Below are 12323 nucleotides of genomic sequence, written 5' to 3'. Positions count from 1 at the left end.
TTGCTCCTCTTTGCAGCGTATGTGTGTTCTTTCTCTAGCACCAAGTTCCAGGCCAAAACAGAAATGCTTTGGATTCACATTCCTCTCCTGATGTGTCTCTGAGGCAGCGTTATAATTACAATACCAAATTGCTAGATATTGTTCGGCTACTTGTCAACATGGCACCTGCAACAAAGTGGGAGTGTTAGTTTGTCATTCAGAGCTTTTATTGTCTGTTCAAGTCCGCAGAGTTTTTACATTTGTTTGCTGAACAGGGAATGAGGATCACACAGTAGGCTGCCTAATCACCGCACCTTTTAGAGGCAAGTTTCAGAGCAGTACATTAAGATGACAACAAGGAAACATGGTTTACAAATTTCTAAAAACTCCAGTTTCTTCTTTTCTGTGTTGGGCTTTCTATAACCTACTTTATTAAAAAAAGTTTTGTGCTCCTTTGCCAGTTGTTTGGGCCAATGACTTGGCTGCATACTGTGTGCCTTTGGAAAGTGAAAACGGCCATCGTGTACCTCAGTAGTCTAACTTGTAAATAATCATAAATGGGGAGCATTTACCCCAAAATATTGAACTGTGCTAATAAAAGGAGATGGCTAAGTGTGGATTAGAAGCAAAGTTCAGTATGAAGTTATCCTAGTAAGAACTAATCTTCAAACTGGGACTAAATACCTTGCAATCTGCTGGGTGCTCTGCCACATGCTGTATTACTTCCTCCCCTAGAGGATGTGAGATCTCTTTTGTAAAGCTCACCTCTTTAAGATCCTGAGTCCTTGCTGTAGAAATTCCTGATTTAACCCATTCTGTAAGTTGGGGTCTGTTTTAAATGTTTAAAAATTGGAAGCATCCCATTAAATGATTGAGAATGACTCAGAAAGCTGTTCTACTGATTGAAGTGTTGTCCTGGTTTCAGGATAAGTGTGTAACTTCCTGATAAAAAATATGTCATTTCTATGTATCTCTTGGGTTCTCCAGTGGAAGGGAGACCCACCTGTATTTGTGATCTAACTAGAAGAACTGTACAGGCCAGCTGTAGTTACTTTTCTATCCTGAGTAAGTGGGAACTGAACGTTGAGATAAAGTGTAACTTCAGAATATTTCTCTATCATGTGTGAGCCTGACAGGCAACAGGTTGTATGTGGACAATTAATACAGCTACATAAAACAATCATATGAAAAGCAGAAGCAGAATAAATGTTCTGGAGATTGTCTTGCAGCAAGTCTGTTTCTTCAAGTCCAAGAATAAACACAGGTATGGGATTGGACAAAGATGCTCCAAGAGAAAATAACTAGTGCAGTAGCTTGTTAGCAAGTCAGTGCCAAGTAATGGACAGATACCAATCCAGGCGCCAGGAGAGCCTTGCTTTCTCCGTAAATGGCTGTGTCATATAAAGCAATTAATTTTTCTGCCAACCTTTTTTTTTCCTCCCACCTTTTGTGTTATTTAGACACCTGCAATCTGGAAGGACAAATCTAATTATTTTGTGTGGGTCCTAGAACAATAAAGCTTCAGTTTTAGTTGGGTCTTTTAAGTAGAAGTCATCCTGTAACAATTTTGCAGCTAGGAATAAAACTAGGATGCTGAAAACCTGTAAAGATCAGATGCTTACAGAGCTGCTTCTCTTAAACCATGGAACTAAAAAAGATTACTTGCCAATAGGAGAGATTCCAAAGTAAAACATTTTTAAAATGCATGTATTTCACTATTTCTTTTTATAATGCTTCTAATGAGGAAGCAAAACAATTGTTGAAAGGAAAATCCTCATTTTAATGATAGAATTAAAGGGATTAACATCCTTGCAACTAAAACCAGCAAATAAAAGATAAGAAATTTAGAATTAAAGAGGTCAAAAACCAAAGTGTTGTAGAAGCAGTATTTGCATTAACAATAGACAGTGATCAACTGGCTTTGGCTGGAATATCCTCCAGTGAATTATCTTCACACAGGTCATTGAAGACTGTAGGTGTCTCAATGCCACATAATGTCATTATTTTTAAAAAGCAGTCTGAGGGATTTCAGGAAGTTCTAGCAAGACAGGTATGAAGTCCTGGAGCTAAAATCACTGTTTGCATAAATGCTGTTAAAGCCAAATGAATTGCTTGTTTCTGCCAGCTCTGGACTTGAGGCCAAATTTTCAAAGCATCTGAGGACAGAGACTCAAAGTAGGCTTTACAAAAGCTCATAATTATTTAGGTGTCCACCTCTCCTTGAAAGATGCTCTGCATAAAGGCATCTGGGCATCTAGTACATTTTTAGGTGCTTGAATGTACAGCTCAAATACGATCATTATATAATAATGAAATGTCAGACTGCCAGAATTAATAGTGCTCAGCACCTCTAAAACCTGCCTCCCCCATACTCTTCTCTGAGACATTTCTCAGCATGGCTGCTTGTACCAGTTTGATGAGATCCCCTTCGAAAACCAAAGCATCATTTCTATTTATTTGATAGCAAGTAGAGTTGGACTGTAATCTGTATTTCTTGCATAGTAGTTACATAGGTATTAACTCTGATCTATTATTCTCTCCATCAAAAAAATATAATCAGCAGGCAGGAGCTGGGAGAAGCTGCTGAAACAAAATCATTAATTCAGTAGTTACAGTGGAAATTAACGATTTAGAGTTGTCAGCCTACCTCCTCATAACCATGGATGAGAAACTGTCATGCTTGGAGAGAAATTGATACCTTCCTAGTGCAGATTCCAGTCTAACAAATGAAAAGGTGAAACCATCATTCTTGATGTAACAGATGATTTCAAGCCATCATAAAATAAATTGATGGCAGAAAGATACTGAGCAGGATAAGACTTATTAGGGGAGAAGAACAAAGAATTCTGAGGTGTGGCTCTGGAGGCATTTGAACACCTTTCCCTTCTGCACAGTTGGAGTCATTAAAGCCTGAAGTGCAATGTGGAAAACTGTAGGGAGATCCGGGGTATGCCTTTAAGGAGAGACAGATGGAAGCCTCTTTGGTGTCTTCAGAAAATATCCACACTTTGAGAAAAAAATAAGTGAAGGAAAATAAAGAGCAGATAATTCTGGGGATTAAACTTTGCTGTGCACTTAGAGAAGAGGGGGGCAACTACAGTGTGTTTCCTTCACTGCCTGCCATCACAGACATGGTTTCTGGCATTCTCTGTTACAGAAGGGAGAGACTGGTAAGGGGTGGGAAATGTTGGTGCTTTGATCACTGACACTTGTCAAGGCATCCCAGAAGGGCAAGGGAATATGCTGCTGTGGGGTGTAGAAGTCTTGGTGCAGATTTAAGTCTGTCTCTTAAACTTCCTAGTGTAATGTACTCTCTCTAGGACACCAGCTCACAGCAAAGCTGTCATGCAAGAAGGGCTTGCAGCAATCTCTTGTCTTTCTGCATGTCTCAAGTCTGGTGCAGCCAATAGAACCACTGTAAGATACTTGCACAGACACAAAATCACCCAGTTTCTTCACCTGTCTGAACTGAGGCACTCGGCTCCACCTGTGTGAGTGCACGTGAAGTGATGTTCATTGAGTACTGGGCCTCTAGACAGCTGTGTTAAACTGGCTGACTCGAAGCCATTCTGGGAAAAATACAGCATTTGCCATCAAGAACAAGAGCTACAGACTCTCTAGTATGCAGCAGTGGAGACAGTATTTTATTTTCATTGTGTACATAAAGATTCCTTGTTTATAAGTAAAACTTTATTCAACCTTCCACCATCGTCTTGGGGTCTTGGAGCACAGCTAGCAGCAGTGCAGTCAATGACAACACAGCTGGCAGCCAGCTGTGCTATTACTCTGTGTGAGCAAATGCTGAGGGACAGCATACAAAGTGTCTTCTCAAGGGCCTACAGGTTTTAGGATCAGGATTTTCTGCACTTTTCCTTTGTAGCAACTATGTCCCTGTGCCTGGCTTAGGTGGGCTTTCATGCAGAAAGAGAGCCACAGTATGAATGCTTTTGTTCCTTCTTGATTTTGTGAGGTAATTCTGTTTAGTAAGAGTAAGTTTGTAAGATCTATAAGGGTTATAACACATGAATCTTAAGGCTGGAATTTAAAATGCTGTCTGCATATTTTATAGTTTTGTTTCTCCTGATCCATGCATCCAAATGAGTGTTTTCCGTATCTCTGGACATTCCTTGTGCTTTTAAGTGCAACAGCAGAGACATAGGTTAATATGGTTATAGTAAAGATTAATAATATTTAAATATGTAACTTTATAGTCAATAGTTGTAAAATAACTATCTTTTTATAATAGCTGATATGTATTGGCAATCTGGATAATTGATTGAAAAATCAGTTGATTTCTTTGCTTTTACCTGTGCTTACAATCAGTGTCTTCAGAGATGATTCTCAGAACTGCTGGGGGGGAGGTGGAGGTGGCAGTTGCATGCAGGAAGGCAGGGCGGTTTGGGTAGAACCGTTTGTCTGCCTTTTTATTTCTCTGACAGTTTTGGGCCCCCTTCATTTAAGTATTAGAAACACTGACTGAGGTTCATGACTGCTGATTAATAATGATTTATACAAATCATCATCAATATTTTCTAGAGACAATTTTACTTTACAAACTGAACATACCTACCTGATCAAAAGCTAAAAACACTGCAAAGAAAATCCAACGTTTCTTGTAGAAACATCTGAAGCAACAAAGCTAATAGCAAATTTTATTTCCGATCAGAAAGTTCCATTTAATGCTGAAACTGTCAACCTGCCTTTGTACTGTGTGGTTGAAGTCACATGGCTCCATTCCTGAGTATTAGCTTGCATAGCCTTTGCCTGTGTGACTGTCTCTTTGTCCTGTACAAGAGCAGTCAGTATTCTTGAGGCACAGCCAACTTATAAGGGCTGCAGTCCTGCTCCTGGGCCTTTGCACTTGCTCAGGAAATTCAGTGTCGAGAGAGTAAACTGGTCTAGGACCTGATATATGTGAATTCTTATAGCTGAACAATCCGCTACGTAGTCTCCTTCCTGTAGTATATAGTAACAACCTGGGATAACACCAGTCTCTTCAGTTGTTCACTATAAAAGCATAATAAAAGGCACAGTTTTGTTTGTTTGGAGTTTTTCTTCTTTTTTTTTTTTTTTCCTAGTTAATGCCCACATGGCATTGTGTTAATATTATCTGTTATTGTCAGTGGAATGATTCATAGTCTAGGCATTAGTAATTAAACATGATAGCCCTTGTGTAGAAGGCCAGAATGTTTGGCCTGGCTGAACTGTACCCAGTTAAGGCCAAAGTAAAACAAAAATACTGTCTAAAGAACACTTAATTTTGAAGAGACATAGGTACCCATTTTGAAATCAGGGCAATACTCAAGACTACACTGAACTGTTTGCTGAAATAGTTCTATTACAAAACTCTACTAATCTAAAGTTAATGCAATACAAAGTTGTCTTGCCATGAAGAAGTGGTCTCTCTGGAGGGGCAATAGCAGGGAAAAATCTGAGTTTAAGGGTCAAGGAACATGAAATCAAAGAATGGGTAAGAAATTATGTTATTCTGATATGAATCCCTAAACTAAACATATACTGCCTAATACGTAATGAAGTACTATGAAATGCATAATGTAAAACCAACAGTTCTGTGGAAAAATAATCTAAACAGTATTTTTTCAATATTAACCTGTAATAACATAAGCACACAACAATTATTTTTTTGCCAAGTCTACAAGCAGTTCACTAATAGATGAGTAGACTGCCACATGTAGCTACACTAATGTAAGCATTTGCAATTTCTTGTCATTTCTGTATTGTTATTATGTATTTTCTACAACTTAGGTGATGCCTGGTCATCTATTAGGTAGCCAGATAAGGTGAAGGACTTTAATCAGTAGCTACTAATTTTGCACTTGCTCTTGAGCCCAACTTTAACATGGTTTTTTTGGCAGTTTAAGGGATTACCAGGCAATCTGAAAGAGAACACTTGGCATTTACTTCATTTTGTACTGTCTTCAGATTTACCAACTAAACTCAGCTCCTAGTTACCAAAGTTATCTTAGGGTGAGGTCCTACCAGTATCTAGTGTTGACAGAAGCTGGTCCTGACACTATGAATAATTTCTCCAAGTTGGTAGGTTGTGGCAGCAAGCGTTAAGCTTGATAATATTTCTAGTCTGGGAATGATAGTAGCTGTCTAACTTTGTTGTTCCTTTATGTATGTTCCAAAGTAAGAAAAATAAATTTTTGTCTATTCTTTCTTTAAACTTTGGGTGTAATCATATGATTTCTAAACCATGGTGGGCATCTTGGCTTGAAAGTTATTACTTAAGCCTTAATCTAATTACAGCATATCAGCGTGGCTCTTGAGCTGCAGCACTTGTTCTGAGAGGTATCTTGGTTGTTTTAATGGTTGTGCATGTATTTTTATCATTAGGCATTCTTTTGTCTAAGAGATTGGGCATGCTACTCTGCTTCTCTGCATACATGTGGTTTTCTGCCAAAATAGGACCAGTGACGTGGGCAGAATTGGCTCCTATAATATTTCCTTTTAAAAAAACTTTCATTTAATAACTACAAAAGTCAGTCATAAAAAGGAGAGTGGAAGGAAGTCAAATGTCAGGAATTGTTTTATTTCAATAACTGGAAGTAATTTTTAGCCACATTTGTTTCACTAGTGAGTGCCAAAACAATATAAATTTTGACTGCTGTCAGTGTGCTTAATTTGTAAATCAGTTTTAGCAGCTATCCGTTTATTTGTTTTTGTGGGAGAAAGTGCTGAAAAGGAGGATTTTAATTATTTTTTTTTTAAAAAGCAAATATTGAAGTACTTGTACCTGACACTAAACTTCATCATCCTCTATTTCAGACAATTCTCTCATTCATTTCTGTGAGTTTTGTCTGTATAAAGATCACAAGGTTAAGTCCATTTCTGTTAACTCGGTTGTTTTCTTAGTCAGGAAGCTATATGCTTTTTAATGGACTGATGTTTATCTGCTAGAGGACTTTAAATATACTATTCCTACAGCTGTACATGACCGCAAGGCATGCCATTAATGCAGTTAGGGGAAAAAAAAAAAAAGACTACTTACAGAGATTGGAATAATTGCTGCCTATTCCAATATGGATGGAGCTTCCAGAGATGAGAGGAAGATGGAAGAAAAGAACTAAGGAGGGAAAAAATGGGAAAAAAAAGCCCTTAATAGCAGTTAGTTTTTGTTTTGCAACCAGATGCCAGTTGAAGACATCTCGTGGTGTTAACCTGCACCCACTCTCTCTGGGGCAGGAGTACACGCTTCAGACTGAACATACGCACAGATGTAGCTTGAATGGGGCTGAAAAAACCAAACAAGTCACTGCTTCATACTTCCAGGAATCACTCCAGTTCAGGAAATAATATTCTATATAATTTCAGTGCCTCTTAAATTCAACCCCCCCTGTATAAACAACAATGTGTTATATAAATATGCTAATTATTGTTGTTAAGTCATTCACCATTCTCTGAAGCAGGCACCTACCATTGTAAAATTAACTATAAAATTAACTGTTCGCTATTTTGTGTAAGTGCATCCTGAATACATTAGGCGCGTGTGTCAAACTGGGTTGGAATAAATTTATTCTAAAATTTGATACACGTACTCCCCCTATGCATTTAAGCTTTAATATTTATAACTTGCACTTCAAAGATTTAGACTTGCAGGCAACAAAATGCAAAACCTTAAATAACAAAATGTTTAGATTTCTTAAAAGATGGGCTTGTTTGCTCCTGCAGATGCACATAAAGCAGGAGCTCCAGGTAGTCAGTGGGATGTAACACGGCATCTGTGCGGGGTTTTGCCTGCGCTGTCGTTCCACCCAGGGGCAGGGTGCTGGCCCCTGTGCCACGGGCACGGGGACGGGCACAGGGACGGTGCCGGCTTCTGCCCCTCCGGCCGCGCCCCCGCCGCCGAGCTGCCCCCGGCTTCCCCCCTCAGAACCGGCTGCGCGCCGCCCGGGACCCCGCCGGCGGGTGCTGCTGCTTTTCTGGGAGGGGGCTCCCGAGCGGCACAAAGTTTCCGCGGAAGCCAAGCCCTCCCCTCCCGTCCCCTCCCCTCCCCTCCCCACCGACCGGCCCGGCCCGGCGCCCCGCCCGCCCCGCCGCGCCCCCCGGGGCAGAGCCCTGCCCGGCGGAGGCCGCCCCCCGCCCCGCCGGCCGCCCGGCGCGCCTTACCCCAGCACGCCGCCGCCGCCGCCGTCTCCATGCGCCTCCGCCGCGGCTCCCCGGAGGCTGGCGGGCGGCGAGGCGGGCGCAGCCGCCGCCGGGAGACGCGCCCCGCCGCCTCCTCCTGCGTGCGGGGTCGGAGCGGCGGCGGCTGGACGGAGCCGGCGCCCATGGGCGGAGGGCGGGGGCAGGCGGGTGACCTCCGCCCCGCGGGGGCCGGCCGGCGCTCCCCCTCCCCTGCCCTGCCTCCGGCCGCGGCGGGCAGGGACGGAGCCGGCGGGGGGCGGGCGGCGGCCCGGCCTGAGCGGAGCGGGGGGCGCGGGGGGGGGGGCGGCGGGGCCGGCGCAGGCCACACGCCGGGCCGGGCGGCGGCGGGGTGGTCGGGGCTGCACATATGGGGGGGCCTGACCCGGCCGGGGGGTGCTCCCCAGCTCCCGGGGCCTGCAGTAACCCCGGCTCCGCGCCTCCCCCGGCCTCCTACCGGCCCCGCGGACAGGGAAGGGAAGCGTTAGGGATGCTGCGGGGATTTGCAGCTTGGGTAAGGAGCTGTACGGGGTTAACGGCTCCTGAAAGCCGAGTCCAGCCCAGCCCGTGGGGCTGAAAGGGAGGGGACTGCCTGGGAATAAACCCGCGGGGATGGACGGGATTATCCGAGCAGTGCAGAGGAAATAATTCGCTGTGGCTGGATCGGGGCCAGGAGAAGAATGTAGTCCGAGTAGGAGCTAAAACCACTTTACTGTAGTAAGATCGACTTGTTACCAGGGATCTTGGAAACGTTTCTCATTGTGAATGTTAAAGCCCTAGTGCGAGAGACAGAGAAAATAGGGTTGTGGTGGGTACTAAAAGAACATGAGTTTTCATAATTGGTTTGTCTACCTCTTAAGGAAAGCATGCCATTACCTGCTTAGGTAAAGAATGCAAGGAACAAGGCCTTTTTTGGCACGTCTTGTCACCAGTTTGGGTTTTTTTAGGAACCGAGATATACTGGCAGTTTCTGTCTCCTGTGAATGCGTTAAGCCCTGCAGGCACTTGCAGAGTGGTCCCACTGGAACTGCTTGTCAGTGAGGGCAGTGGAAATGGATACTCCATGAGTATGTAGGCAGCCTTCTTTACCTCCCTGCCCCTGGGTGGCTTTGTAGTCCAGAGAGCAAGTTCTTTCACATTGGAACAACTTCACCATCGATATCTAGGCTGTTTAATATCTCCTTGGTTCCATAGTGATGTGTTCAGAGTTGTAGTGGAGTTTGGGGTGGATGTAAAACTTGTGGGCTCTGGTCTTTGTGTAAAGAATTTCCTGCTGTCATCGATCACCTTTCCCCTCCCCTTTTCTTTTTAAATCCAGGCAAGCACTAAGCAAGTCGAAGGTGGTGGAAATGAGGGTTTACTGGAAACTTACATGTGTGTTTCATTATGGCTCAGGGATACCTGTACCTTTTGCTGAAACTATTGTACTTTTGTTCTTAAGTAACACATCTCTACCCTAAAATCCCTCCAAATGCTGCTGCAAAAGTTATCTTGTGATAATTTCTTAAGCTCCTCAGAATATTTGACTTCTTGAAAGACTCCTTCTCTATTATTTCAATAAATGCAAACTGTATGGATTCATTTTAGGGCTCTTTGTTGTTTAGTTATACTGTGAAGGTGTCAAGCTATGTACACATAAGAGCTGACATTCTGTGTGTTGGTTTTTTGGATGTGTGCCTACTTGGCCTCAGTCTGCATGTGAGGAGTCATGTATGCATGTAATACTTAAGGATATGAAAATGTTTTCTTCACTTTACATTTCAGGAATTTCTAATGTTTAGTGCTTTCTGCAAATTTTGCTGATGACATCGTTCCCAAACAGTGCCTTACATTTAGCCATAGTACTGATATTAAGTTAATACTGACAGACTTGGAGTCTTATGTTTGACTGAAAAATCTGCGCTTAGACAATTACATAAACTTACATAAAATTACAAACTGTGGAAAATACAGAGGCCTTAGTAACTGACTTTGAACGCAGGGGAATTGCTTAGTGTTCGACAATTCTGAGAAAAAATCCCTCTTTTGCCCTGGCTTTAGACCCCTTTCTGTGAGAGTCATGTCCTTTATCTCTAGTAGGAGTTGCAACTACTTCTGACACAGCATACATTTGTTTCTGGGTCAAACAACACAATGTACAACATCTGATCCATCAAAGCCTGCAGAAACATTGTCACAGTTAACAATAACTTTATTGGTACTTGCTGATACTCAGCATCTTCATCTTGAATCTACTTAAATGTTGGAGGTTTTGCTCTCCTTACTGATTTCTATATCTGCATCAGATGAGTATGGAGATGCAGCAGTTTTTCACTTTTTAGGGATTCCTGTTTTTCTCATTCAGTTGTGCACCTGAATGAAACCTGGATGTGTTGTGGGCTTAGGCCAGACTCCTTTGCAGACTTAGTGCAGTACTTCAGCAGTGATGTGTTGTGTCAGAGTGATATTATGGGTAGTTTACACTGTTATGTGTTTTTTTTAACTGCATCTACTTTTCTGTTTTGGTAAAATAGATTTATATTAAAGAAAAATTTCCATAAATAAGGGATTTATTACAAAGGAGTTTACTTATGGACTGCATTTGGGAGAGCTGGAACAAAGATAAAAAATATTCAGCATTTCTGCTGCTCATAGCTATTTACGGTGGGTTAGCTTGTCTTTCTGATAACATTACAAAACAAGGAGGACCAAAGTAGTGTCCGTCTCTGGTGGTTTATGGCCTGTGTGTGCAATCTGAATTCTGTCAGTTTCTTAGGGAAGTTTTTTCCTAGTCTTTAGAAATAGGGAGGGTAACTGATCAGGAGCTACATTTAGGTAAAGTTCAGAAGGGCATTCCTTATGGATGGAACTGTACTAAGTTGCCATCCTCAGTGGGTGTTTCCCAGTTTACTGATAAAGGAAAATCAGTGAGAAACTTTTGCTGAAGACAGGTAATTTTATTCTTGGATGATTTTACATTTTCTTCAGTCTAGGGACTTCATTATAAAACTCTACCGTTAGTGCAGTCTGCTGAAGTGACAGACCTCCTTAACTCGGCTTACTGTCTCCTGTGGTTTCATTTGAGGTTCTTGGAGCTCAGTGCTGAACTGATGCTGTGCTACCCGCATGGACTTTTTGTGACAGTTGAATTTTGTAAGGCAAAATAAATTTTATTGCTATAACAAGATCTCTTTTTGACTGGGAATTTTTATGGATTAGTAATGAGACATTTTGGGGATACTGTTCATCACATTTTTTTTTTTTAATGGAAAAGGTGTTAAGAAAATAAATGTTAGTTTGATTATAGAATTACCTTTACGTAAAATGCCTCAGGATGAGCAAAACTGATTAATCGCTGTTTATGGGAACAGGGAAGTCTTTTCTGTACAGAAAATTCAGTGCCTTGGTGGTGGTAATAGCACTGATCTAGTAGCAGTGAGATTTCATCAGTGCTAGCTGCTGTAGGCATCTCATCACCAAATGTATGCAGATACGTTTGCCTTCACGTTACTTGGCCAGGCCGTGGGCCAGCTCAGCTAGCCCTGCACCTGTGCTAGACCAGCAGTGCCAGAAACGCTGGGCATTCCCAGTGCTCTGCCATTTCTGGGCAAGATGATTACACCAGGCCCTGGGCTAAGGTAGTATCTTGCTGGGAGTTTCCACTGTGTGGTGGACCAGGCTGTATAAATCTGTGCTGGCTGCTGAAAACAAGAGATCAGGAAAAGAGGGACTGGAATTTCATAGGAAGCGTCTCATACTTTCATAGCTGTTTGTGTTCTGAAATGTAATAAAAAGAATCCTTTGAAGGAAAATTTTTCAAATTATTTTCTTTCAGGAAAAAACCCCAGATGTTTGTTCTGCTTTCTCAGAAATTTACTTAAAATATGAAAAAAAAAAAAGTAATTTTTGCATGGAGAGTCTTTAATCTCTAACTTTTATGCTCAACTTAATTTTTTTGAAAAGCCTCAAAATTTTTGGAATTGTTTTTCAGATATTTTTAACATCATTTACCATTGAAGAATGGAGCAGCAGAATAAACTTGATATTTGTAGGCATAAATTTGTGCACTAATTATTTTTGCTGTCCTTACTCCCATCATACAATTCACGTCCATCTCACAGAGCTGTGGAACAGTGTAGGTTGGAAGGGGCTTCTGGAGATCACCTTGTTCATCTTCTGGCTAAAAGCAGATCCAGAGGAGGTTGTCCAGAGCCTTG

At 42.1% G+C, this 12323-nt stretch overlaps 1 protein-coding gene across 2 annotated transcripts in view; it reads right to left on the bottom strand.

Moving 5' to 3' along the window:
- BEAN1 (brain expressed associated with NEDD4 1) overlaps window positions 1–8383 on the bottom strand; it is a 61332-nt gene extending 52949 nt beyond the window's left edge. Inside the window, exons 1-2 of one of the 2 annotated variants that reach the window (XM_040615083.1) lie at window positions 8113–8383; window positions 6995–7069 (exon numbers count right to left, since the gene is read on the bottom strand). In XM_040615083.1, the coding sequence (XP_040471017.1) occupies window positions 6995–7069; window positions 8113–8275 (238 nt within the window). In that variant the 5' untranslated portion in view covers window positions 8276–8383. The remainder of the gene's footprint in view (window positions 1–6994; window positions 7070–8112) is intronic. The other variant, XM_040615084.1, reaches the window with a different exon arrangement.
- Between the last annotated feature and the right edge of the window lie 3940 nt (window positions 8384–12323).

This window comes from Falco naumanni, chromosome 15, assembly GCF_017639655.2.
Source record: "Falco naumanni isolate bFalNau1 chromosome 15, bFalNau1.pat, whole genome shotgun sequence".
In the NCBI taxonomy this organism is placed as follows: domain Eukaryota; kingdom Metazoa; phylum Chordata; class Aves; order Falconiformes; family Falconidae; genus Falco; species Falco naumanni.
The sequence above is the reverse complement of the archived record's forward strand: the minus strand, read 5'-3'. Positions and strand labels throughout refer to the sequence as shown.